Source organism: Neopsephotus bourkii, unplaced genomic scaffold (assembly GCF_033783945.1).
Source record: "Neopsephotus bourkii isolate Nb327-2 ecotype Australia unplaced genomic scaffold, CSIRO-AGI_Nbou_v1 NB_234, whole genome shotgun sequence".
In the NCBI taxonomy this organism is placed as follows: domain Eukaryota; kingdom Metazoa; phylum Chordata; class Aves; order Psittaciformes; family Psittacidae; genus Neopsephotus; species Neopsephotus bourkii.
Window position 1 is genome coordinate 301,402 of NW_026900744.1, and position 27,031 is coordinate 328,432.

Here is a 27,031-nt window from a genome sequence, read left to right on the forward strand (position 1 = left end):
GCTCTATACAATTGCTGCTTCCTTGGTTTAATATTTTTGAACCATTATGAAAGTGAATATGATACATTTGCTTTCCAATAAACAGGTCTAATCCTACAAAGAGCAAGTGCAGCGAGCTGGAAGCACACTTATCTGCGTACACTGATTTCATTCTTTGCATATCATGTTCTCATGAGTTCAGTCCTTTTTTTTTTTTTTGCTTTACTCCTTTCTGTTCTATTCACTTTCTTGACACTGCCTGTTTAGGTTTTTTTCACTCTTGAGTGTGTTTCCTGCTTGTCCTTCCTCCCTACATAGAATCAAAGAATGGTTTTTGTTAGAAAGGGCCATAAGATCATCCAGTTCCAACCCCCTGGCCGTGGGCAGAGACACCTCACAACTAGACCATGTCACCCAAGGCTCTGACCAACCTGGCCTTGAGCACTGCCAGGGATGGAGCATTTACTGCTTCTCTGGTCAGCCCATTCTGGTGCGTCACCACCCTCACAGTAAAGAATTTCTTCCTTATATCCAATCTAAACTTCCCCTGTTTAAGTTTTAACCCATTACCCCTTGTCCTATCACTGCAGTCCCTAATGAAGAGTCCCTCCCCAGCATCCCTATAGGCCCCCTTCAGATACTGGAAGGCTGCTATGAGGTCTCCACGCAGCCTTCTCTTCTCCAGCCCCAACTTTCTCATCCTATCCTCATACGGGAGGTGCTTGATCACCCTCGTGGCCTCCTCTGGACTTGCTCCAGCACATCCCTGGCTTCTCTCTCAGGGCGATCTTGTTACCATCACTGTGCTTCTGTTTTTGAACTGTTGTCTCTGACAGTTGCTCCGGGTTGCTGCCAGGCCTGATCCAGCCGTTCTGTCCTTCCTCTTCTTTGAGTTGTCAGCTCTTGTGAAGGCAGGCAAAAGGAGGCCATGTGAACTGCTTGACACCTCGGGTAGCTAGCGTCTGCGTGAGGTTAAAAAATAAACAAAAGGAAATAAATGGATAACTTGTCTGCTCTTTTCAGCTGAGGCAGTTACCTCATGTGGCACTGAGCAAAGAACATGGGGCTAATTCTGGGTGCTGCCTGTACGCAGAAATAGCTGCTGTTCAGTGGCGCTAGCAAAGAAACCAGTAAAGCTTAGCTGCAGGCATCTGCTTGCTTTTTCCCCTCTGCCTTCCAAAGCATTTTCCAGTAACGTAGTTTGACTTAGGAGAAGGACAATTGGAGTTTCCTTGTTGGAAAACTGTATTTGAGATGTAACTTACTCTTTCAGTAATCAGGTAGCAAAAAGAATCTTGATGTACTGGATTCTGACTTGTGTTTCTTAATGCGATGGGGTGAGAAGGTGATGAAATTGTCTTCCTTTAGAACAAACTATTCCATATTCTACAGCAGTTGCTGAACAGAGGATTAATATGCAGATGTCTGAAGATCAAGGCTTGTACTCTAGAGTCTCACAGGGACTGGAAGTACTTATCACTGGGCTCTAGGATCGGATATGCTGAGGAGCAAGATTTGCCACCTAAATAGAAATTGGTTAGCAATTAGTTATGTAAACACAGTAGTTATCACCTACATTAAATACATAAAGCTATGAAATCCCTTTAATTAACATTGAAATCTTAAGTTCTACTTTGAAAAACACAAGCAGCCTCAGGGCTGTTGCGAATTTGACATGCTTGTTAAAAGCACAGTTGCTTTTGCTGAAGCAACTAAATCCTTTAAAGCATCTAGGATAGAGAGAGCGATCAAATTGTTTCACTTGAACTTCCTTTTGATTCACAGAAAAATGATGAAAATGGGAATTGCTCCGGTGAAGGTATTGAGTTTCCAACAACAAACTTGTATGAACTGGAGAGCAGAGTTCTAACAGATCACTGGTCCATACCCTATAAGCGGGAGGAGTCTCTAGGCAAGTGCCTGATTGCATCCACCTACCTGGCAAGACTAGGTAAGTCCTCTTACTACATGTATAGACTATCTGTTCAAAGGATTTCACAGACAGTATGGGGGGCAGTTATGTCTTCTGTATTAATCGCCCATTTGTTTACTTGGCACCCTGCAGAATGATCACGTCTCTGTGGTTAACAGTGAACTGTTCTACCCAATGAACATTGGTTTCTTTTTCTCTAAAGTGATTTGTTTGCTTAGGCTTTTGAAAGAAGTGGAGCACATGTTTCTTTATGTTCTAATGGTTATAGGAATTACTGTTTTCCAGAGCTGAATTACTGGCTCTTTTTCCCTTTGTGCTGGTTATTTTCCAGTTGTAAAAACAAGCTGTCATCTAAATCCGTGCTGTACCACGCTTGTGTAACTGGTTGTTTTTCCCTAGTGAAATGCTTATACTGCATTAGACCTGAATGTGGCTTCTCTGTATTCAATACTTTGGCTGGAGTTACGAGTGTTATGGAGGCATCATGCCCAACAACTGGTATATAATGACTGCAAGGTAGTTTTTCCGTCATGCCTGATAGCAGACTAAAGGGATGTGATAATCTGTTGGAAGAGTGGAAGCTCTTAGATCTGGTTTGCTTCTTTGGTTCTCATATGTGTCAAAAGGCTGTGCTTATATTTGGGTTTGGCTGGAGACTGTGAAGCATCAGCAATGATCTGAAATTAGCACAAATTGTAAACTTGGGAGAAATATGTCTGGTACTAATGCTTGAAGACATTGTAAAAGGTGTAACATTGCAAAACTTGTTTCTAAAAGGCAAATTCTTTTAAGTCACACTTTTTTGTGGCTGATAAAGCCAGTTATGAATGAGCAATAGCATATTTATTACTGCGGGGTTTGGTTGGTGTTCCTAAAAACCTGCAGTGAACTCCTTAAGGTAATCTTTAATACGTGTGTGTGTATGTGTATATATATATTATACTTATAAAAAAGCATTCTCCTTTCTGTAAAGGTCTTTCTGATTCTGATGAGAATTGCAAGAGATTTATGGACAGATGCATGCCTGAAGCATTTAAAAAGGTAAGTAGATACAGTGGACCAATTCAGTGTTTCTTTGCATTGTTCATGGCTGAAATAGTGGCTTGTAATCAAGACATCAGAAACTATGCTAAGTAGTGAGTATGTTCTTAGATTAAAATCATGCTCAAATTACTTTCCTAGATAGCAATCACAGAGAGTTCCAGTTCTGCAGTTCTGGCCAATTCTGCACATAGCTTGTGTTGGCTTTTTGTTTGTTTTGTCCTTTGTACAATGGAGAGCTCTACAGTAATTTGCAGAGCCTAAAGACAGATATAAAGACCCTTGGATACATTAGAGGCACATTGGAATCAGATTTCCTTTAACTTTGTTCTTTCTGCTCCTTCTTTGGAGGGTTCCCAGATTCTTTCTTACCTCTTTTCACCTTCTGTTTAGAATTTGTCTTTCCCCTCAGTGCTTAATGCCTGATGGCCCCTGTGGCTTTTCTTCTCTGCCTTGCTGTGAATTTTCTCTGCAGAGCTCCCCAAACTTAATTTACTTCCCACTATTCCATACACTTTGGATACTGCCATAATTCCTTGCCCAGTTTTTAGACCATATGTATAAAAACATATGTACACCTTTATAAACTTAGTCCTAATCTTAAAATGCTGAGAATATATTTAAGGAAGATAGGAATTTAAGGGAAGAATTCTTTTCCTATTTGGCTGTTTGTGTAATAACCTTACATACAATGCTTTTATCTCACTTTTTTTGCATATTAACTAAACTAAAACTAAACTACACTGAAGTGTAGATTGCTCCTCCAGAAGGATTATCTCTAGGAATCCAAGTTCAGAATGTGCTGAATTACAGTTTGCTGAAATACTTGCAAGAAACTCTGCTAATGGTACAAAGAGCAATTGTATTTGAAGTATTAAGCTTTTTAACTGCTTATATTCTTACACAGCTAGCAGGAATTAAATTAACTTTGCAGCTGGAAGCTTAATGTCCTTTATAAACAACCACATTAGACGAGACATAAAGAACATGTCGCAGTAAGTGTGAAGGCAGCATTAAATACCTCTCTCTTCATGGTACATGTTCTTTGTTTTCCAATAGAAACTGCTCAGAAAGTGTGACTTGGTAAATGGTTATTATAGCTGAATCAGTGCAGCTTTGTGGCACGTCTCCTTGAAGATTTAATAGTTGCATGTTCAATCTGCAAACAAATTACTTCCATACTGGTTGTTCTTTGCAAAGGTTACAGTCTTTACTAGTGCGTGGAAATGGAAAACAGTTTGACACATTTTATTTTCTGTCATAAACTGATTTAAGGTGTTCTTCAAGGAAATTACAGATTTTATTAACTCTTAAGCCATTAGAGCATCTGAAAACCACACCAGACTGTGAGTAGTACACGCTAAGGAAACATTTGCTCTGAAAACAGTCTCTGGGGTGGGGGGCTGATAAATTTCTTCTGTTTTGTGATTGTGCTCAAACTTCAAAAAAAATTACTTCTCTTTTATTTTCTTCTTAGTTGTTGACATCCAGTGCCGTTCACAAATGGGGAACAGAAATCCATGAAGGAATATACAACATGCTTATGCTGCTAGTGGACCTGGTTGCAGAAAGAGTAAAACAAGATCCTATTCCTGTGGGCCTGCTTGGTGTACTTACAATGGTATTTGACTTTCTGGTGCCATTTCTACTATTTGGGTATTTATCATTTCATATTTGTGCTGCTGATGCTTTTTCTAACTATTTAACTTTTAGTGTATTGTCTTACAACCTGCAGCTATTGCTTGCTGCAGATTTTTAACATCCAGTATGCAATTCATAAAGGGGTGAGTGCTGTTCAAAAGTCCTTAAACCAAAGCTCTTAAAAAGAAAAATAACATCTGCTGTCATAGAATCACAGAATGGGTTGGGTTGGAAAGGAACTTAAGATCTTCTAGTTCCAAACCCCTGCCATGGGCAGGGGCACTTCACACTAGACCATGTCACCCAAGGCTCTGTCCAGCCTGGCCTTGAACACCGCCAGGGATGGGGCATTTACAGCTTATTTGGGCAACCCATTCCTGTGCCTCACCACACTCACAGTAAAGAACTTCTTCCTTATATCCAATCTAAATTTCCCCTGTTTTAAGTTTAAACCCATTCCCACTTGTCCTGTCACTACAGTCCCTGATGAAGTGTGACTCCCCAGCATCCTTGTAGGCCCCCTTCAGATACTGGAAGTGCTGTCACTCTGTCACTTCACTGTTTGTTTTTAAAACTGGTACTTTGAATTCATCTCCCCCTTTTACAGATCTCTGGCTCATGTGTAGTGAATGTTTCCTATTGAGTGGAAGCTTCAGGATGCTTTATACAGTCAGAACCAAGAGGCAGAATCAGGGGTCTTCTGTTAAACTTAATCGTTTTGCTGGATCTTTAACTGTCAGCCAGGGGAATACTCAACTGCAGAAGTCATATAGTATCAAGATATGCTTTGAGATTGGCATAAGCCATGCTGTTCATTGCCATGGGCTTTTTCTTTCAAGGCATTTAACCCTGACAATGAATATCATTTCAAGAACCGAATGAAGGTGTGCCAGAGAAACTGGGCGGAAGTCTTCGGGGAGGGGAACATGCATGCTGTCTCACCCATATCCACTTTTCAGAAGGTGAGTATGGCCATGACCTGTGTTTAAGTTAGATGTATTTGTTACAGGAACGGTTGTTTGGTTAGTTGGTATTTATAACATAAGAAAGCTTAAATGTGTCACCAAGAATTATAGCAAGTAGATCTTCAGATTATGTTGGTCTGTAGCAATGTATTTGTCCTCTTAAATTGTCCCAGTTCTCTCTTAGAGGCTGGATTTAGAAATTGGTGTACTTTCATGTCTAAAGTAGCACAATAACCAGATGGGTAGATCTGTTGCATCACAGGACTGACATCTGTTTGGCTGTTGAGTGTGAAATGACCAGGATAACTCAAAGTGTACAGTTCTAGCAGAGAATTTGTGCTTTTCTGGCAGGCAAGGATAGGATATCTTCAAGTCAGGCACACTACTGAGGAGGCAGTTCTTGAGGTTTGCACTGTCTTGTCACAGTTGTTCCAAATGGGTGGGTGCTAAAAAAGCATCAGTGGAGTTGATCTCTCCTTCAGGAAACAAGTTTGTGGCCATAGAAAGAAAATTCTACCTCTGCTGCTCTGGGAAAGGTCCTTTAGAAAGGCTCCACACTGCTAACGTGCTATAAATATAATTGATGTGAGTCAGCAGCCACAGTGTGTACTGTTGCCACAGCACGTGGTCAGTGATGTCAAGCAGAGTCCAAAAACAGATGATGCTAATGAGAACTAGCCAGAGCTGCAGCTACACGCTTGGTAAAGGAGCTGTTACAAACACATTGCTGGTTTCTTTGAAATCATAGTGCATGTATTTGAGGTGTTAGTGGGCTGAATACATCTGTCCAAATCTCTGTTTCAGAAGACAAATGTAGAGCATTGATGTTTCAGCTACTAATTTGTTAATGTTTTAATTGTTCAAGGAACCTCATGGCTGGCTGGTGGACCTGGTAAACAGGGTAGGTAAATGTAAACTGAGACCTGTAATTTGTCACCTGAATTCAGTGCTCTTTCAGAGGTAATTTCTTCTCCCCCCAGCTTGCTTTTTCACTCTTCACTTTTCTAACAACCACAAAAACCCCAGGTTTTTTTATCCTTCCTACATGTAGAGAAGGAGTCTTGCTAAATACATCTTGTTGAGTTGCTGCCTTCTCCCCTGAGCACCTCACCTAACACAATAGCTGTGACTAGGGGAAGTTGAGAGCTCAGCTTAGGTTGCAGTGCTGTTTCCCAGTCAGACATGCCAGGCCAGTTGCTGTATATGGCCTGGCTTTCTTCCCTATATCAATTTTTAACCAAAACAGAGTTTCTAGCTTGTTGTTTGAATAGGTACTGGATATAACTGCATTGCATTCCCTAGTGTGCTTCTAATTCCCATGGGAACATAAAGCTTGTGTTGAATGTGATGCTTCACAGTAAAGAATACTTGTTGGCGTCCCAGGAACTGTCAATCCCATATTTCCTATAATAGCTGATTTTAAAGATAAGCTACTGTAGTTCACTAACATAATACTGATGATTTTATTTCAGTTTGCAGAGTTGGGTGGATTTTCAGCAATTCAGTCCAAACTGAATTCAGAAGATATTGAACTTGGGGTAAGTTAATCTTCTGTCAGAAGACTTCTTCCTTTCCATTATGCATTCATGTAGAATTAGAAGTGTCGCTTTTGGCAGTGCTCTTACCTTTGATTTGGTACCAGAGCAACACTCCCACAGAGCCCTGGAGAACTGCTGTCAGACTGGAAGTTAAATGAGGTTGTGCATAAGAATCCTGACACAAGAGCTTTTGATACCACAGAAAAGAGGAGGGATTAGTGTATCTGGCTAACAGTCAGCCTTCTAGTTAGACATCAATCAATCTAGTTTCATTATACATTTGCCAGCTTGTCCCTGGTTTTCTGTTTAATTAATGTAGCTGCATTTAGCTTCAAGTGAGTTGACTTCTATCATTTATTACAGAAATCATTGTTAAAGGAAAAAAAAACCTTAGGAAGACAGACACTGTCTAATCCTGAGCAACTGTTCAAGAGCTGTGTCTAAAAACTGACTGGTTCAGCAGAGCTAAACTATATTCGGTGACAAAGCTTAACTGGTTCATTTTTTAGCTTCCTAACCTATATTCAAGAGACTTCAGAATCTTTCAAGCTTTGAAGAGCAAGGAGCTTAAGGGAAAAGATGTCATTTAGAATTTTGTCCCACAGTATAAAATCAGTCTGCTTTCAGTCAAGCACCATTTGGTGAGAATTCAACTTCTTTTCTTGGGATATTGATATTTGCTGCTTTATAAAGAGATAGGCTTATACATGAGCCTGACAGCAGAATAAGGCAACTCTGTTTAAGTCCCAGTCCTGCAATAGAAACTTTGACTTTGTTGACCCATTAATAACTGCTTGCTTAAGGAGGAAGTTGTGGGTCAGCATCACTCAATTCAGGCCTTTGACTGCAGTGGTGCACACTCAGTTTCACAGCTCTTGATCCAGTGTGAGAAGACGCAAATTTTGGTGTTATTTATTGGCAGACAAATGCCTTTATATGTTTAATTTCTTGATAAACATCACTTGAAAATCATGCATGGAAGAGATCTTGACATGTATCTGACACATTTACAAAAGTTTTCTCCCACTTAATGTTTTGGGAAAGAAATCTGCTGTATGGCTTTAACCTTAAGGCTTGGATTCACACGTCTTTTTGCTATAGAGAGCAACCAAAATGTGATGTGTCCTTTTCAATCTGTTTATTTCTGTCACTGAAACAGGATCAGACAGAGCAGACTGAACAGAATAGTGAGAGGACCAAGATCAGTGAAAACTGGGAAGGCATTTTTTATTTCAGGCAAAGACATATAATACATACTGCATGCCATGGAGTAAATCTGTTTCCTGAGCCATGTGTTGTTGTAAAGGACTTGCACACCAAAATGAATTTGTAGTAAATGACTGGGAACTGTTGTCTGAGATGAATGATACTTACTGACCTTAATTTGCCTTTTGTTACAGATCACTGTCTCTGAAAAGGTCTCCTATATGTGCACCTAAATACTCACTGTAATTTTTTTTTCAGGCAATCTCTGCGTTAGTTCAGCCATTTGGAGTTTGTGCAGAATATCTTAACTCTTCTGTAGTACAGGTAAAATGTCTTTGTTATGAGTTATCAGAGGACTGAAAACCAGTTTACAACTGTTTCGGTATGAAACTGATGACTAATTCAAAAAGCCTACAACTCACATTGCATGAAGTGCAAGAACCATTTTGAGCATCCTGAGGGTGATGGATAGAGGACAGCTATAGTGTTCAGATTCATTTTCTAAGCACAGTGATCCGTAGTCATGTATCTACATCTGCAACAGTGAGAAGCTTTGCCTCTGCCATTAGTAAACTGCATCAGTGTAAAGCATGTGGGAAAAGAATTTAGCCTGATGGGTGAATTATAAGTGACTGAAAGGCTTTATTTGAAGGGGAGGTAGTTTAGAAGCCACTGGGAGTCAGAGAGGCCTGTGCCTCTGATATGTTTAGAAAGGTTGATCTGTCCACCTTTTTTTGCAAACCCATATTATAGTGGTCTGAAATGGCTTCTTAACTCTAATTGCTTCTTTTTCTGGACTTAGCCAGCTGGATTGTTTTATGTATGTTGTAGGTGTTGCTTTCTGCCTAAGATAATTGTCACCTTTCAGCTAAGTATTTCATTTTGCTGAAGCCAGATCTTGTGAGTATTGTGATTGATTGCAGGAAACACGATTGTCATGCCTTTTCTCACATTCTTTAGCCCATGCTGGATCCAGTCATTCATAAAATGATTAAGTATGTGCAGAATGTAGAAGAGAAGGACTTGAAAGACAAGGTAATGCTTTATACATTAAATATTTAAGAACTTACTGTGTGTTTTGGCAATGTAGACTAGAACAATAGCTTTATTTTCATAAGCAAAAATGCAGCCTGTTCTGAATTCTGAATGGCACAGAACAAAATACATCTACCCAATTCCATTCAGCCCCCTTTTCCGTAAATACCTCATGTTATGACCCTTAAAGTATTTTACCTCTGTTACTATCAAATATGTTTTGTTGGTCCTCTTCTGCAGCAAGCTGCTCACTTCTGTAATGGATTTGAAGGTGCTTACTATCTTGCAGTCTGTTGTATGCACACAAGTTACAAGACTTTGAGTGTTACATTAGCTGTTTGCTTCTGAGAATTCAGCAATTCCTGATATTTTATGTCCATGTAACTTGTGACTACTTCCTGTGTTACCCTGAATTTGGCATTCAGGTCTATTAAGTTTTTAAGTGCTGACTTTTTACTTAGACTTAAATTGTGAATTGTAAATTGTAAAGTCTGCATAGTGGTGTAACTACATAGGAGCAATTTAGTGTACCAGATCTGCAGCAAAAAAAGTCCAATTTAACCAAAGCTTTTGTTGTCTTAAGGTGTCTAATGCACAAGTTATACTTTCAGATGTACATGGTACTGCATTTCATAGATTAAACAGTCTGTATGGGGTCACTAACCCTCCTCTTTGTCAGTCATTGAAGTCTGAAACAGAATAGCAGAAATAGCACTGCCTCTATTTGTCCTTTCTGTGTTTTGTTTTAAATAGAGACTAGTCAGTATCCCTGAGCTCTTGTCTGGTATCAAACTGCTGTGTATGCGCTTCCAACCCGATTTGGTAACGGCGGTAGATGACTTACGGCTGGACATCCTGTTGCGCATGCTAAAATCTCCTCACTTCAGTGCAAAAATGAATTCCCTCAAAGAAGTAGGTTTGCTTTTTTGGGGTGTGTGTGTCTGTGCATGTGTGAGGTGGGGTGAGTTGTTAAGAAGCCATTGAAACAGCAACCCTAAAAAATGAAATGGTACATGAACACTGTAGGAGCACCTAGGAGCCTGGGGCTTATGGACCAGAGCTCTTTGTGCTAAAATCTTATATCAAAGCAGAAGAAAACAGTTTCTTTTTGATGGCAGTTGTGGTTTAAGTGTAGTGTTGTTCATTCATCTCTTCCTTCAAGAATTTATATAATTGAATTGTCCCCCCAAAAAGAATGCATTGGTTTAGTGTGCAGCCATTGTAAGGCGTTTTAGAGTCCCTCTTTTGTGCTTTTATTTATGGGAAAACTGAAATGTTAAACCTCATTGCTGTTTGATTCTTAGTCATAAATGCTGTGTATCCTTGGTGAAGTTCTAAAAGTGCAGCTTTTGAAGGCTTTAGCAGAAAGGTACTCTTTCTCCCTGTAGTGAGGAGCCTGTATTGGATAAAAAAATAGGACACTGATTTGAGTGTAAGATGCAGAAGCCTGAAATAACCTACTTCTGGTATATCTGTAACTATACCTTGCAGAAATATACCTTTTCTGTGTCAGAATGAGAATAAGAATCTGCTGCATCAGAGGCTGATGATAAGGAGATGTTTCTGGGTAGCAGTTTGTTTTTAAACAGGTTATTAGAAAACAAAACCAAACACACACACACAAACCACACAATAAGACACCAACCAACCAAAAAAGCTCCAACACTTCCTGTGCTCAAAATATGTCAGGATTCACACCTAAGCTTCACAGTCAGCCTTTTGAATCGATTTCCATGTGTGCAAATGAAACACCTGTGGGAATCATTGTTAGAATCTCCCATTTTGCAATTTCTAGGTAACAAAATTAATAGAAGACAGCACTGTATCCAAGTCGGTGAAGAATGCAATAGATACAGACCGGTTACTAAACTGGCTGGTAGAGAACTCTGTCCTGTCCATTGCTCTAGAAGGTAAGCACTTTCAGAACGACTTTTGGGTGAGCTTTCACTGTATTTAACAATTTCATCTGTCCCTTTCAGTGCATCTTAATTAACAAAGGAGTTGAAGGGTTTTGTCATCTTCATATTGGAGTAAGGAAAACCCTGCAAATTCTGCTACTATCATCTAGTTCTATATTTGACATCTGCAGATGTCTTCTGTACCTGGGGATTTTGTTCTCAGTTTATCTTTGTATATTGTTAGGCTCTAGGAAATAGAAAAAGGACTTTTTTTCCAAGTAGTAATGTCCTGTAGGTGTGAACTGCTATAGAGGTATGAAGTGAGACAATATAAAAATAGAAAGAGCCTTGTTCTTCTTCTTTGGACTGATAAATTTCTTTGTAGCAGTAGAGAGAGAATTTTCCAGTGAAGGTAGAGCTTTGTTCTTCTCCCTTTTAAAATAACTTGTTTATTTTTAGGCTTTTAATGTCTCTAATACTGTTTTAAATCTGTTAACTTGGTTACCTTTCTTTGTTTGATAGGTAATATAGACCAAGCACAATACTGTGATCGTATAAAGGGAATTATTGAACTGCTGGGCAGTAAATTATCTCTAGATGAGCTCACAAAAATCTGGAGAATTCAGGTGAGCAACCAAGACTAGGCAGGTGTTTTTAGACTGTCTTACAAAAGCAAACGTTCTAATGGTGGGATTTTTTTAGCTGATAATATATGCACCTACTGCAAAGTGGAGGTGTTGAGATGTTAACAGTATAATTAATGCACAGGCTTTCTTCTGCTTCTTCCTTTACCATTTAAAATCAAGTGTTCTGACAATTTCTTGTAATACAGCTGTTAAATCTTACAATGAAGTTCAGTTCTTTGCAACAAGTGTTAAAGGGCTGTGAAAACACTTGGCTTGGAATAAGATGTTTTAAGCCTGAAACAGGTGATAGAGTGTTTGTCTAGACCAAAGACCATGCCTAAGGATATTAATTTTTATGACTGGAGGTACACATTTGAATGCAACTCACAGTGTGACTTTAAAGAGCAGGCTCACGAATTCCTGTTTAACTCCCTGTACATACATAGAATTGACTGACAAGTCATCTTTTCATATTCACTTTATTCGTATTCAACTTACTGCCGTGTAGGAAAGGTGGTTTGACTGCTTAATGCAAACACCACATGGAAATTTTGACCAGAGCCATAATGTGCTGCAGGAAATGGTTTTCTTCTCTGTGCAAACATTGAAGTTTTAGACTAAACTCACTTGACTCTGTCAGATCTGTGGTATATGCAGGCATGGCAGCAAGTTTTGCAAGCTTGGTAGAGCTGAAGTATAATTCTAGCTCACTTTTGTTCTTCTGGCTGTTGTTACCATGGTGCTCCCATCAGTGTGGGAGGAGATTTTGTATTGCTTGCTTTTGAGTAAAGCCTTAAAGGGTGTCGGAAATGGAGCACCCCACACATGAACTTAACCAAGAAATAAAAATGGTCGTGTCTGTGTTCCTGGCACCATACCTTACAGTGGTATGTGCAGCATCTTGAAGCTGGTATAATAATGGCAGATTAACTTGGTCTTTTCTGCTTTAGAACTACTTCCAAAGACCTCTCTGTCAGTGAAATGGGGAGCAGAGACAGTTACTCTTAGCTTGTGTTTCTGACATGTCATAACCTGTTACTCATTGTCATTAGTGTGAATAGCAGGGTAATGCTTACCTGAAGATTTTTCTTGATCTTATTTGGGATAAAGACTCCCTTTCTTGTGTTTTCCATCTTTTCAGTCAGGACAATCCTCCACTGTGATAGAAAACATACATACCATTATTGCTGCAGCTGCTGTGAAGTTTAGCTCTGATCAACTCAACCATTTATTTGTTCTAATCCAAAAGGTAAGTTTTCACATGAATTTTTTCAATTCCCTCCTTAGGGAATTCAGTTCCCTTAGGAATTGATAAGATGTACTTTTGCATCCAGCCTACCAAGAGGCAAATACCTTCAATACATTTATATTTTCTATATAAATATAAAATTGGCTACAAAAGTAACACTTTTAATACTGAGGTTTTTTGTGTGTTAACCTGAAGTCTGATCTGCTACCGTATTGCTGAGTGACTTAGATTTTAAGTACGTTGTTGTCAGGGTTTAATCCCAGCTGGCAGCTAAGTACCATGCAGCTGCTTGCTCACCACCCTGTGGAGGGATGGGAAGGAGAACTGAAAAAAGGTTGAGATAAGAACAGTTTAATAGGTAAAATATAGCCATTTAATAATAGTAATGAAGAGGGAGACAACAGAGAGAGAAATAAAACCCAAGACAGACAAATGATGCACAACACAATTACCTTCCACTGACCGATGCCCAGCCAGTCCCTGAGCAGCGATCTGCTCCTCCCAGCCAACTCCCCCTGGTTTATGTATTGAGCATAATGTTCTATGGGATAGAATATCCCTTTGGCTCATTCAGGTCAGCTGTCCTGGCTGTGCTCCCTCCTGGCCTCTTGTACTCCTCCTTGCTGGCAGAACATGAGAGACTGAAAAGGTCTTGACTTAGAGTAAGCACTACTGAGCAGCAACTAAAACATTGGTTTGTTATCAGCATTGTTCTCAAACTGGAGCCAAAACACAGCTACTAGGAAGAAAATTAACTCTATCCCACCTGAAACCAGGACACATATAGGCAGTGCTAAGGTACTTAAAGTGAGGTTTTATTATTATATTTAATCTCATATAGTTTATATTTGGAAAAAAAAAAATCATTGGGCAAATAAATACTTTAGCTCCCAGTAACAAAACTAAGGAAATATGCCTGGTGGAGACATCCTTGGTTGTATTTTGGTTTTCCTGCAGTAAAACAATTGTGAATTATCCCTTTTGTGAGACAGCAGACAAACAGTGCTTGCTGCTTTAATAGTGGATATTATTTCTTTGCTATACAGAGCTGGGAAACAGAGAGTGATAGAGTGCGGCAGAAGCTGTTGAGCCTCATAGGACGCATTGGTCGAGAAGCACGGGTGGAGACGACCACTGGAAAGGCATGTGAATGTTCTTTGTTTGGGGTTTTTCTTCATTAAACATCAGGTTGCTGGACTCTCTACTTCCTAGGTCCTGACTAGTCTTGCACTTCTTCCTCTAGGTGCTGGAGGTGCTTTGGGAGCTGGCTCATCTTCCAACATTACCATGTAGTCTTATTCAGCAAGCTTTGGAGGAACATCTGACAATCCTCAGTGATGCCTATGCAGTGAAAGAGGCAATCAAAAGAAGCTACATCATCAAATGCATAGAGGATATTAAGAGGGTTGGTTTATTATTTATCTTTTCCACAATGAAATGTTATCTAGTCTTGATGTTGCCCTTCCTTTCAAGATGCTCAAATTGCGTGTCCCATCTGTAAGTTCTTACCTTGGGGAGTCCACAAGAGGGGTAGGCTTTGTGTGAGCCCGTTTGTTGACCATGAGACTCAAAGTAAGTCTCTTGCCTTTGTTTTAAGCAAATTTTCAGCACAAGGAGTGATCAGTTTATGGGAAACTACCAGGATGGGCCCAAGGTTAGAATTTGCAAATGGAACCACTATAAAGGTATGTCAGTATTTTAACTGTCCCTTTCATGTGAAAATCTAGATTAGTTCTCTTTGAGCATGTGTTCTGGCATGACCATTAAGTCTCAAAATACAAATTGATAACTTAAATCCTAAGAGTTTTGTATTTTAACAAATACTTTAATAAAATACTTAAACTCTTTTCAGCTAACATAAAGAAGCCATTCCCGCAGCTACCTGTGCTAAGATGTTTCCTGGCAGCAGCAGCAGAGATGTGTATGGCTTAAAAAGACTGCATATATTCTCTCCTGCACTGCAGGCAGTTTTTCTTGAGGTCTGCAGGAATGCTCCTGTCTTTTTTCAGTCTGAAGAATACTGTAAATAAAGAAAAAGGCTTGTTCTTTTTTCATCCTTTTTTTTTCCATGATAAATCAGGTTTTGTCTGTGTTGCAGCATATGTAGAGGATTTTGGTTGTTCCGGAAGCAAAGTTTGTTGCTTCTTGATACTCATCACAGTTTTTTGTGTGTTTGTGTTTATGAATATGGATTTCGAACTTTGGGTTCTCAATGTCTTGTGAAACTTGCAGGTTTTTGTTTTGGATCTTCTCTTGTCCTTTCCTATTCTTGCATTCTTTTTAATTACATTCTGGCAAGGGCCTTTATAGCGGTGCTGCAGTGGGAAACACTAAGGGAAAGCTGTAATTGTAAGCTAGAAGGGATTGGGGTAACCATACAGCAGACTTTTAAAAGTACATCCTTTCTTTTATTGCCTTTTATTAGGGCATAAACTGGGAGGGAATGTAATATTAAGTCAGCATTCTCAAATACATGAGGGAGTCTTCAGTAGAGACCAGGTTACTTTAATCTCCCCGAGTGTGCAGGTGGTAGTGGTTGTTGTCAGTATTTAAACCAGACATCACTTCTCTACATAAGCAACCTCAGTACTGGTTTGTGTGGTCAAACTTTACAGAAAATGAAGCCTCCCAGAAAAGTGATGAGCAGTTCTAACAATGAGGTAGGAGGGTAATTCTTCACAGGATCTCTTTCAAAATGCAGCTTAAGTATCCTTTGCTTCCTATCAGAGGCTCCAATCAGAAGTTTCTTCTTGTCTCTCAACCCTCAGTAGTATTTCAGATTGTTCGTTCTGTTGTTCTTGTTTTAGCAGTAAGTAACATCATTTGACTGGATTTACCCTTCTATGCCCTAACAGGCCTGCTTCATCTCCTGTTATTAAGGAAGGTGGTGGTTATATCTCCCTGGTGCAACTTTTTGTCTGCTTAATTTGCATGTTCCCTAGCAAGGAGGTGGTACTTTGGGCTTAATAATAAGGACAGCAAAATGGCATATATGTGTCAAAGGATTTCTTGTACAAGTGAAGAAAGGCACCTTGAGTGTGTTCAGAAAGGGACCAGGAGCAAGTAACTGAAGCCTTCAGAGCTAGTAGATGTTGTTTTGAAACAGTAGGATTAATAGACATCATTAGGCTTCTAGGAGTCTTAAGAGGAAAGTTACTGTTGTTGAGCATGTACACATGTGTAATTGTTTTTACCTTTCCTACTACTAGTCATCCCAGCACAATAATCCTCAGTTTGTGTGGGTGGTGCCAGCATTACGTCAGCTCCATGAAATCACACGTTCCTTTATTAAGCAAACTTACCAAAAGCAAGACAAGGTAAGAATATGATGCTGAGATGATTTTTGAAGCCCTTGTTATGTCTATGTGGCTTTGCTTCTGTAGAATGTGAAAGTGGAATTTAGAAATGAGGGAAGGGGGGGAAAAATAGACTAAAACATACTTTGATAAGTAGAGTTTAGTGATGTAGCATAAACTGTTCAAGTATAGATGCTGTACGGTGTGCCATCCATTTGTTTGTGCATGTATACATATGTATAAATCTGTTTGCTGCATCAGGACTAATTCATTGTATTGTCAGCTTCCTGTAGAATAATTAACATGCTGTTAAGAAATGAACAGTGGCTAATGTTTAGACCAACTGCTTTGTAATTGAATTGACATTGACTATTAGAAAAGGGACTAAAGTACCAGCAAGTCACATGTGCTACACAGTGGATGAGCAGAGGGGTGGGACTTTGTTTGCCATCTGCAGCACATGTGTTTCAGCACATCCTGAAAGCACTAATGTAAGGAGGCTTTGGATGCTTGGATGGGGTACAGCTGACTGGGGGGGGGGGGGATGTCACACATTATTCCTTCCAATAAACATGTGCCTGTTTACCTATTCTCTTTAAAACCTCTCAATGTTATGTTTTGATTTGTGGTTGTTTTTTTTTGCCAAGAGCATTATTCAAGATTTAAAGAAAAACTTTGAAATAGTGAAGCTGGTGACAGGAAGCTTAATATCATGCCACCGTTTGGCTGCATCTGTGGCAGGTCCGGGAGGGCTTGTCGGAGCAACATTAGTGGATGGCCGATACACTTACCGAGAGGTACTGAACCCTGGGTTTCTTCCTACCTTATGTTTTGAAACCATGATGTAGTCTGTCACTGACCAAGCTGTGTAAGATTAGGTGATGTTTCATTTTGCAATTCACTGGTATATATGTTATCTCTGAGTAATTACACTGGTTTTTACAGTTCTGATACTTACTACTGGGGGTTGGTGTAGCCTTGTTATGTTATAGAACAAGGGTGGGCAAACATCACAATCCAAATGTCTTAGCAAAGTCTTTAACTGATCAAGAGCTGGATCTCCTTACCCCAGGGCTTCTGTCTCCAAGCTTGTGCAGCTTCCACCTTCTAGTTCAACTACCCTTCTAGAGACTATACCCTTGAATTTGGTGTGAAGCTCTTGGAACAGATTTGTTAGTTAGGAAATGGAAGCCACCTGATACTAGCTTATTGTTAGCTGTGATTTAGTAACTAGTATCAAATAACATCAATATCGGGAAATTAATAGCAAATCCAAGGGGATTTATGCTCCTTTTTAGAAAGGTAATAAAAAAGAAGTAATGCTTAAAATTATATAAAATAGAAATGAAACTGCAGTAGCAATTTTTGTTTTCCAGGCTTTGCAAAGTATATTGTTGTTTGACAGATAGGTTTGCTAAAGAGAATGCTCAGAGTTCTTGTTTCAGGGGGAAAAAAAGTCTTAAGCTTGAGTTTTTGTTTCTTCTTCCTCAGTATTTGGAAGCCCATCTAAAATTTTTGGCATTTTTTCTGCAAGAAGCCACCCTTTACTTGGGCTGGAATCGTGCCAGGGAGATCTGGGAGTGCCTTGTAACTGGCCAGGATGTTTGTGAGTTAGATCGAGAGGTAAGAAGTACTTGAGAAGTTGGTATCTGTGTTTGCAGAGTGGATCTTAATGGGTCAGGAATAACACGTGTGTTTGTTGAGACGTGCCAGACATAAGTAGTAAGCACTAATAATGCATTTTATATTCTTTATGAAAGCTAATGGAGCCACTGTTACATGTTCACTTATGACTAGGATGTTCTTTTAACATTCAATTTGACTGAGGGAGGAATGTTGGCCAGGAGATTAGTTTCAGGTTTATGGATACTGGTTTGAAAAGGGGTATGTGTAATTTTGCAATGGTAAGAGACATTCAGCATTGTTTGGGTGAAAGATGACTACAATTGTAGTGATAGGACAAGAGGTAATAGGTTCAAACTTTAACAGGGGAAGTTCAGGTTAGGTATAAGGAAGTTCTTTCCTGTTAGGGTGGTGAGGCACTGGAATGGGTTGCCCAGGGAGGTTGTGAATGCTCCATCCCTGGCAGTGTTCAAGGCCAGGTTGGACAGAGCCTTGGGTGATATGGTTTAGTGTGAGGCGTCCCTGCCTGTGGCAGGGGGGTTGGAACTGGATGATCTTAAGGTCCTTTCCAACCCGAACCATTCTATGATTCTATGAAGTACCCTAACACTGCAATACAGCCTTGTAACATGAGGTTACTGAGAGATTAGATTTTGAGCCTCTTGCTGTGGATAACATTTCTATAAGATAAGTTACTGTAATAGCTGATGCAGTTTGCCAGTGCTGTACAGAACTAAAGTACTTGCCATGACAGTGGGGTAAAAATACATCCACCTTTCTTTCACAGATGTGCTTTGAGTGGTTTACAAAAGGACAGCATGATCTAGAGAGTGATGTACAGCAACAGCTCTTCAAAGAGAAAATTCTTAAACTGGAGTCGTATGAAATTACTATGAATGGTAAGAAAATGGCTTCTGCCAACAGATTTGGTTTTGAAATATATACCACAGATTTGTTTTCTGAGCCTTTACATTAAATACATAACCGGTTCTGTAATTCAGGATAAGAAAGGGGCCTTTTTCTCTCATTTTGAGTTCTAATGGCTGCAGGGGAAAAGGTCATCTCCTGTATTTGGTAGCTTTGTTGTTTTTTTTTCAGAAAAGCATAGGAACTTAGCCTGACCTGAATAAAAACCTTGCACCTTTTTTCACTTCCAGGTTTTAGTTTATTTAAGACTTTCTTTGAAAATGTGAACCTGTGTGACCATCGACTGAAGAGGCAAGGAACTCAGCTGGTGAGTGTTCTGGCAAGCTCCTTCTTGTGTGCTGCCTGTGGCATCTTGGGGATGGGAGGAAGTGAGACAAGGATTCTTTAGCAGCTGTTTGACATGGTCATGTTTGTATTAATATCCAGGTCATCATTCTGGTATTGACACTGTGAAATTCTGAATCTTTAAACTCCACAATTACGACAGTTAAAATTCAGTAATTGATAGCTGGAAGCTGGTGTGTAGCTTCTAAAACTTTGCAGGAGGAATGGGTGGATATTAATACCTTTTTATTAATAATCATGAATTCTAATAAGCATTTTTTACTTCTCTCTAGCAGGGAAATATTCCTTTCTCTCCTTTATTTAGTCTTTAATTATTATTTTTCTTCTTTACAAGAGATTTAGGCTTAGAATCACAGAATGGTTTGGGTTGGAAAGGACTTTATCTAATTCCAACCCCCTGCCATGGGGAGGGACATCTCACCCTAGACCATGCTGCCCAAAGCTCTGTCCAGCCTGACCTTGAACACTGCCAGGGATGGAACATATACCACTTCTCTGGGCAACCCATTCCAGTGCCTCACCACCCTCAACAGTAAAGAGCTTCTTCCTTATATCCAACTGTATATCATATTCAAATTCCAACCTACAGTAATTTTTAACTCAACAATCCTTACATGTTTCCATTAAATTAATGGCTGTATGTTAAGTAGTTTTCCATAGGCATTTTAGATCTTTATCACAGAAATCTAACTTGAAACGAATATTTTTTTGCCAAGTATCATAGTAGGTTTGGTGATGGTTTATTATGTGGTTAGTTACCATGTTGACCTTTGTGAAACAAATTCCATTCCCAATTAAATTTCTCCATGCATTTGAGGTCTTTTATTTTTTAGTCGTCTTGACAGAGTAGTTTTTGGAACTTGTTTATCCACCTGCAATCAAACAATTTTTTTCTAGTGTAAGTATACAAATATGCAGCTATCGATTTCCCTTCACACTGTGCCAAACCTTGGCAGCATGTTGGAAAAGAAAATTCTAAAGGTTCAGTCAAAAGATGCTTTTCTAACAGGTGGAAGACTTGTTTTATTCCTGCAGTTCAACTCACCATTGTGTGAGAAATCCACTTGTGTTTTTATTGTTGTTCTTCCTTGCATAGAGTGTGGAAAAACTGGAATTAATAGGAATGGATTTCATTTGGAAAATTGCAATGGAGTCACCTGATGAAGAAATTGCCAATGAAGCTATTCAGTTGATAATAAATTACAGCTATATCAATCTAACTCCTAGATTGAAAAAGGTAGGCATGTATTTGTATGTAAAGTGCTTTCATGTTCATAGTCTTGATGCTCTGCAGGCTAAAGTGTGTGATTTGTTGGATTCTGTCTTAAGTAATTCCCATGATCTTGGTTTTAACTTCTAATTCATTTGTATGTTTTATCTTTAGGATTCAGTATCACTGCACAAGAAGTTCATTGCTGATTGCTACACACGATTAGAGGTAAAGGACACATTTTAATTGCTCTTGTACCTGCATCCTTTTTCAGTTTTGTATCTTAGAATAATTGACTATGATAACTCTACTTAAACAAAAACATTATTTCTGCAGATACTTCTTGTTCTCTTAGCTCTGCAGGACATGCTTATCATCCATGTAAACCAGCGTTTACACTCTGCTTTGTATTCTAGGCAGCCAGCTCTGCACTTGGAGGTCCAACATTAACACATGCTGTTACAAGAGCTACAAAAATGCTTACAGCAACTGCTATGCCTACGGTAGCAACATCAGTTCAGTCTCCTTACAGGTAGGTGTGCCTTTAAAAGAATAAATACAGCAGTAGACATTTGCTTCCAGCTGCTTCCCAGATGATTTTGAGCGCTAATTAAAAGTCTCAGTATTGGTGGTTGTATATCCTGGTGGTTTCTCAGCTGAATATTCCAATTATAGTGCAGTTTAAGTTCCAAAGAGACTTTGCAAAACCGGTTTTTAACAGAAATAATAAAAAAAAGCCAACACTTCCCCCTTCAATCTGCCAAAACCCAAACCACAAAACCCCTCATAAACCATTACCAACCAGCCTATTAGTCACATAATATTTCTGGGGCAGAAGGGTTTGGTTTTGTTGAGGTTGTTTTAAGTGGGAAAGAAAAGGATGGGTTTTCCTCCTCTAGCTCTAATGACTACCTAAATGTGTGTAGCTTAAGTAGATGAGCACAGGGTGGGACCGTAAGAAATATGAAGCTTCTTCTGAAGCTGGCTACATTTCCAGCAGTATAACACGAGCTTCTCGGGCTGTTTTCTTAGTTAGTTTCAAGTGAATTAACTCCAATTTTAAGGAGTTATATTTGGAAAGAGCCAGTTCATGGTAGTTATCTGTGAGTGCTGAAAATGAATTTCTGAGACAGGTTATGCTTGTTTTCAATGTTTGTCTCTAGGTCAACTAAACTTGTAATAATTGAGAGGCTGCTGCTGTTGGCAGAGCGTTACGTGATAACAATAGAGGTAAGATACAGCATTTCTTACTAGGCAAGAGTAAAAATACAATTTCTAGTATTAAAAACAATAAAAGTTACTTAAACCTATGCATCTCTGGTAACTTTGCTACATACAATCATAGAAATGTCTTTGTTTTCAAGGGTGATATTTATTGTCAAACTTTTCTTCCTGTAGGACCTTTACTCTGTTCCCCGAACTATTCTACCTCATGGTGCTTCTTTCCATGGGCATCTTTTAACACTTAATGTTACGTATGAGTCTACCAAAGATACCTTCACCATAGAGGTATGTGTGCACAGGTTACGTGTGTTTTACGTGTGCAGTGTGGATCATGTAGCTACTCTTGGGTTTTTGAGTGCCTGGATTGAGCAGAGTAAGCTGGTTTTGAGGGACTTAGTCAACTTGAAAACTCTTTGAAAACGTTAGATGTCTGTATAATGCTACTGTAACAGAAGTGTCTGTAGACTGAACGTATTTTGATCATCATGCTGGGTTGGGAAAAGGAGTTTGCTTGCTGTCAGTGATGGGCATTTGTACTGCTGTCCCACCCTGTCAGCCTTTCTTGTGGACAGTACCTTTACCACCCGATGCAGAGGAGCAGGAAGACTTTAATGGAAGATTTTTTTCTCTTGGAATTTAGTGCTTGAGCAGACTTCCTGAGCTAGTGCTGTTTCGTTTTCCAGGCACATAGCAATGAAACCGTAGGGAGCGTCAGGTGGAAGATAGCAAAGATGCTGAATTCGCCTGTGGATAATATACAGATATTTGCCAATGACAGCCTGGTATGTTAACTACAAACAATTCTCATTCTTTATGAAATTGAGTTTCTTTTCCAGAACTAAATGATTAATGTTTTCTTGCAGCTAACTGTAAACAAAGATCAGAAATTACTCCACCAACTGGGCTTCTCTGATGAACAAGTCCTTACAGTAAAAACATCAGGAAGCGGGACTCCATCAGGGAGCTCTGCAGATTCCTCAGCCAGTTCCAGCAATACCAGCAGTGTGTTTAGTTCATCCTATGCAATGGAACAGGTACAGTGTAATAACCTGAAACCTTCCCTCACGTTTTTCCTGGAGGGAGGATAGTTGGGGAAGACACAGCTGGGATGGAAGACTTAGAGACTTAGCTGTTCATATCAGCTTCAGTATCCAATCCTCAGTAGTCTGGTTTTGCCTTCAAACTGCAATTGAAACAAAGCATCTAAATACCTATTTGCCTTATGCATGCAGATTAGATTTTGTAACATATTTTCTCACCTTTTGTAGCCTGTTTAATTAATTTCTGCAGGGTCTTTTCAGCGATCAAGACCCCTATGATTGAACTTTGAGGTTGTATATTTGTCTAGGGGAGAGATTTCCACTATTAATAAAGCTGCACTATGAAAATAAACTAAGAAGGATCAACTAGTATGTTTGGCCCATTCCTGGTCTGCTTTGTATGTCAACCCTAATAGCTGACTTAGAAATTGGTTGTTAAAAGGGAAATGGGGTAATGTAAAAATGAAATGTTTCTCAGTCTAGAAAGCAGCTGGGATTTCTAAAGGCCAGGTTGGCCTCTGGGTTAATTGCTTGAGTGAAGAGCTCTCTTAAAATTACTTGCAAGAGAGTGGAGAGAAAAAAACCTTTGTATTTCTTCTTAATTCTCAGGAGAAGTCCCTCCCTGGAGTAGTCATGGCTCTCGTGTGTAATGTGTTTGATATGCTTTACCAGCTTGCCAATCTAGAGGAGCCAAGGTAAGCAAACTAAATGCTTATTAAATATTGAAGCAATGCTCACGCTGCAAAGTTGTAATAGCTGCTTACTTTGCAGTGTGTAGGCAGCCACCAGGCCACAGCATGGCTGAGCCCTGTTTTGCACAAGTAACTTCTGATAACTTTTCAGGATAACATTACGAGTGAGGAAACTCCTGCTCTTGATTCCCACTGACCCAGCTATTCAGGAGGCTCTTGATCAGCTTGATTCCCTGGGAAGGAAGGTATGGATTAAACAATAATTGATCTTGGTGATTTAAAAAGGAATTTGCTACCAGGTCTCTTAAATTCCTGTCAGATTATAATCTGTGAAGGGTTTGAAACTGCTGTAAAATAATGCTCATGTTAAGGATTATTGACTTACTTCCAAACAGCTGGAGGCAACAGTGTTATTACAGAGGTCATAGGAAATGCATTGCCAGTTACAACAAAATGTAGTGTCTCAAAATACCTCTTCTGTGGCTCTTTCCTCCTAGAAAACACTCCTATCAGAATCAAGTTCTCAGTCTTCAAAATCACCGTCCTTGTCTTCAAAACACCAACATCAGCCCAGTGCTAGTTCAATACTAGAAAGTCTTTTCAGATCCTTTGCTCCAGGCATGTCCACCTTCAGAGTGCTCTATAATTTAGAGGTAAGAAAACAAATCTGTTTCTTTCCACTTGTGTTTCTCAGCAGTAAAATTGAAGCAGTTCTAAGTTTCTTGGGCAGGAGTCCACCAACCAAGGTCATTGTGCAGAATGCAAATGTCATGTCATAGTCTGCTTCTGTGTATGTGACAAGTTCTGCATGGAAGAAAGAGGTAAAGAATTTCCCTTTAGAGACTTTACTGTGAAGCCAGGGCCCTCTTCTTGTGGAAGGAGTGTTATAAAGTAAGTGGAGAGGAGCAAAGAAGCATCAAAGTCTTTACAGTTTAGGTAAAATCCCTGCTTGAATCTCCAGAAACTCTGGATATGGGATTTTTAGTATATATTAAAAAAAAAGCTGGGTGTTTTAAAAATTAATGGGAGCTGTTTGGTTTAATTGGTTTTGCTTGATTTAATTTGAAAGAAAAAGAATGCTAACTTGCTTTCTATACAAGTCTATTGCTTTCTATACAAGTCTATTATAATCTGTAGAGACTCAGGAGGAATGTTTTTGAGAAGCATTTAACTCTGAAGAATTTTCAGTATCCAAATGTGCAGGGTTTTTACCCAGGAGCTTCTGGCCTGTTCTAGCTGTGCATGTAAAGTGAGTGGAATACATGCTATTTTTTAGCACTAAGTATTCTCCTGAGCAAGTTCTGCAGCCAAAACACTGGATTGGACCCTGTTAAAAGGCTCTTTCCAGCTGTTCAGTGCATGGTTTTTAAAGTGTATGAGAGTTCAGCTGGTGGTGTTATAGCAGTGTAGTCTGCACACTCTAGGAAGCTGGACAGTTTGTAGTTCTACTCGAAGGTCCCACTGTTTATAAGGACCCATAACAAATATGGTTTGAACAACTTGAAGTTGGAGGGCCAGTTGCCAGCAGCTTCAAAAACGATGGACAAAGTTAATCTCTTTCATTCCTGGTGCATGCCAAGATTGTTGTAGGGATTCTCTTGTAGTTGCTTTCCTTTGGTTCTCTGCAAGCTAATGTTAGCTCTTCATCCTCCTACTCTGTCATCACACTGCAGCATTAGGATTCCCCTTTTGCTGTACAGCTGGAAAGAAAGATACTTGATGATGCCTTTGAAATATGTTGACAAGTCCTGCAACTGAAAGCAAATGGTTTAGCATGTCACAGCAAGGGTATCTTGTTGAACTGGCAGGTTATATTACAGTGTGACGAGGCAGTTATCTGCTGCTGCTATGCCAGAGCAAATAATAAAAGCAAGTAATAAATTGCTTTTCTGGCAAAGGATGAGAAGTAGAAAATTGGATTAGGTGTGTAGATCACAGGAGTGGACTTACTCATCAAGCCCATTTAAGCCAATTGGAAGATGATTCCTGTGAGGAAAAGGAGGATGTGCTTTTCTTATCCCCTCTGCTGGTGATGTATTGGAAATATGGGAACCAGTTTGCACTGCTCTCTGACAAAATGTGCACAGGAAATTTGCAGAGCACATGAAAGGGATGAAAATTAAATGGTGCAGATGTTCAGGGTTGCAGCATGCAGTGCTGCGATAAGGTTTCATGTGTGGAACTCTGTAAGCCATTCTGACCTGTGAACCTGGAAAAGATGTGTTTTGTTTTCCTACATGCACCACTGTTGGCTGTACATGCCAAAGAGTTCTCAAGAAAGTAACTAAGTTCTGGGGATCTTCTGGGAGTTTGGGAGGGACTGGGGAGTTGTTTGGATGGTGTTTTGAGGGGTTTTGATGTAAAATGAAGTGAAATTGATGATTGGACATGAAATCTGGCCCACAGAGACCATAGACTTCCTTATGGCCATGTTTTGAGTGTAATTGCATTGTGTGAAGTTTAATGCTGACTTAAAACAGGAGGGATGATACAGTGGTGATAAGGTCCATAAAATTACCTGGACCATGTTTTACCAAAGGAAAAAAAAAAACCAGTGAAAGCAGTGTTCAAAGCAGTGAGTAAGCCACCTGTAGGGTGTTCTATGGGATATTGTCAAGTGAAAGCCTAGGAAGCATTTGGGCTCCTAAGGAGCTTCAGGCCTGACTGAGACTGAAGGTGTTTAATGTGCTAGAATATGCACTTCATGCTTTCCCTTAATGAGTAAACTGCAATAAGGAAAAAAATGCTATTTGGTACAGAGTAAATATCTGTAATAGTCATAGTTCTGAATATTTTAATGTGATTTCTCTTTACTGACTGCAGCTTCACATAAGTGCACTGTTAATTGTTTCATTTGTAGTGGTTTTTTTCCTGTTACACATTTAACCTTCAGCAGATTAATAATACTAAAAGGAGGAGAGTGTATATATGCTTCTTTATTCATTTATTCTAGGTACTGAGCTCCAAGCTGATGCCAACTGCAGATGATGAAATGGCAAGAAACTGTGCCAAGTCTTTCTGTGAAAACTTCCTCAGAGCAGGAGGGTTGAGGTTAGATGGCAAAATCTTGACTCAATTTCTGACACTTCATTTAGTTACCAGTTCCATGTGGTTTCTGCTTTCCACACTGTAGCACACAGGTACACCTGTAAGCTGCTTCCTCAGGGAAAAAGAAATCCACCCAAAGCTGTTATTTTTCAGTATCCACTGTCTGTAAAGCTACTGCCATAGTACGTGGTGTTAACCCCAGAATAAAGTTAGGCTTCACGGATAAGCTTGTGAAGTGTAGCTTTTAATAAGGTAGTTGATGTTTGGACAGTTAGCATTTAAGTGCTTCGGACCTGCAGAGCTCCTAGTGGACATTTTAAGGGGTCAGAGCATAGATACTGCAGTAGGAACCAGATTAAATTTTACAGTCTTCAAAATTGAGACCCTTCAGATAACAGTTGAGGCACACTGTGGGTGGTTTGGGATACCTACAGCACTGCTTGTGCTTGGGTCAGATTTATCAGGTGTTTGTTGCTCTTAGTAATTCTATCCGTGCCCCCTACTGGCATCCCATG

At 39.5% G+C, this 27,031-nt stretch overlaps 1 protein-coding gene across 2 annotated transcripts in view; it reads left to right on the forward strand.

The window, feature by feature from the left end:
- The window catches only part of USP24 (ubiquitin specific peptidase 24), a 67,866-nt gene that overhangs the window by 12,453 nt on the left and 28,382 nt on the right, over positions 1-27,031 (forward strand). The window contains exons 2-32 of one of the 2 annotated variants that reach the window (XM_061344743.1): positions 1,765-1,930; positions 2,886-2,953; positions 4,431-4,574; positions 5,434-5,556; positions 6,425-6,460; positions 7,032-7,097; positions 8,562-8,627; positions 9,264-9,338; positions 10,092-10,250; positions 11,134-11,248; positions 11,759-11,862; positions 13,004-13,111; positions 14,158-14,253; positions 14,355-14,516; positions 15,727-15,771; positions 16,321-16,428; positions 17,055-17,204; positions 17,899-18,030; positions 18,818-18,929; positions 19,188-19,264; positions 20,399-20,539; positions 20,687-20,740; positions 20,929-21,044; positions 21,676-21,742; positions 21,911-22,021; positions 22,420-22,518; positions 22,600-22,770; positions 23,386-23,471; positions 23,620-23,713; positions 23,966-24,121; positions 26,422-26,519. In XM_061344743.1, coding sequence (XP_061200727.1) covers positions 1,765-1,930; positions 2,886-2,953; positions 4,431-4,574; positions 5,434-5,556; positions 6,425-6,460; positions 7,032-7,097; positions 8,562-8,627; positions 9,264-9,338; positions 10,092-10,250; positions 11,134-11,248; positions 11,759-11,862; positions 13,004-13,111; positions 14,158-14,253; positions 14,355-14,516; positions 15,727-15,771; positions 16,321-16,428; positions 17,055-17,204; positions 17,899-18,030; positions 18,818-18,929; positions 19,188-19,264; positions 20,399-20,539; positions 20,687-20,740; positions 20,929-21,044; positions 21,676-21,742; positions 21,911-22,021; positions 22,420-22,518; positions 22,600-22,770; positions 23,386-23,471; positions 23,620-23,713; positions 23,966-24,121; positions 26,422-26,519 — 3,305 coding nt within the window. The remainder of the gene's footprint in view (positions 1-1,764; positions 1,931-2,885; positions 2,954-4,430; positions 4,575-5,433; positions 5,557-6,424; positions 6,461-7,031; positions 7,098-8,561; positions 8,628-9,263; positions 9,339-10,091; positions 10,251-11,133; positions 11,249-11,758; positions 11,863-13,003; positions 13,112-14,157; positions 14,254-14,354; positions 14,517-15,726; positions 15,772-16,320; positions 16,429-17,054; positions 17,205-17,898; positions 18,031-18,817; positions 18,930-19,187; positions 19,265-20,398; positions 20,540-20,686; positions 20,741-20,928; positions 21,045-21,675; positions 21,743-21,910; positions 22,022-22,419; positions 22,519-22,599; positions 22,771-23,385; positions 23,472-23,619; positions 23,714-23,965; positions 24,122-26,421; positions 26,520-27,031) is intronic. The other variant, XM_061344744.1, reaches the window with a different exon arrangement.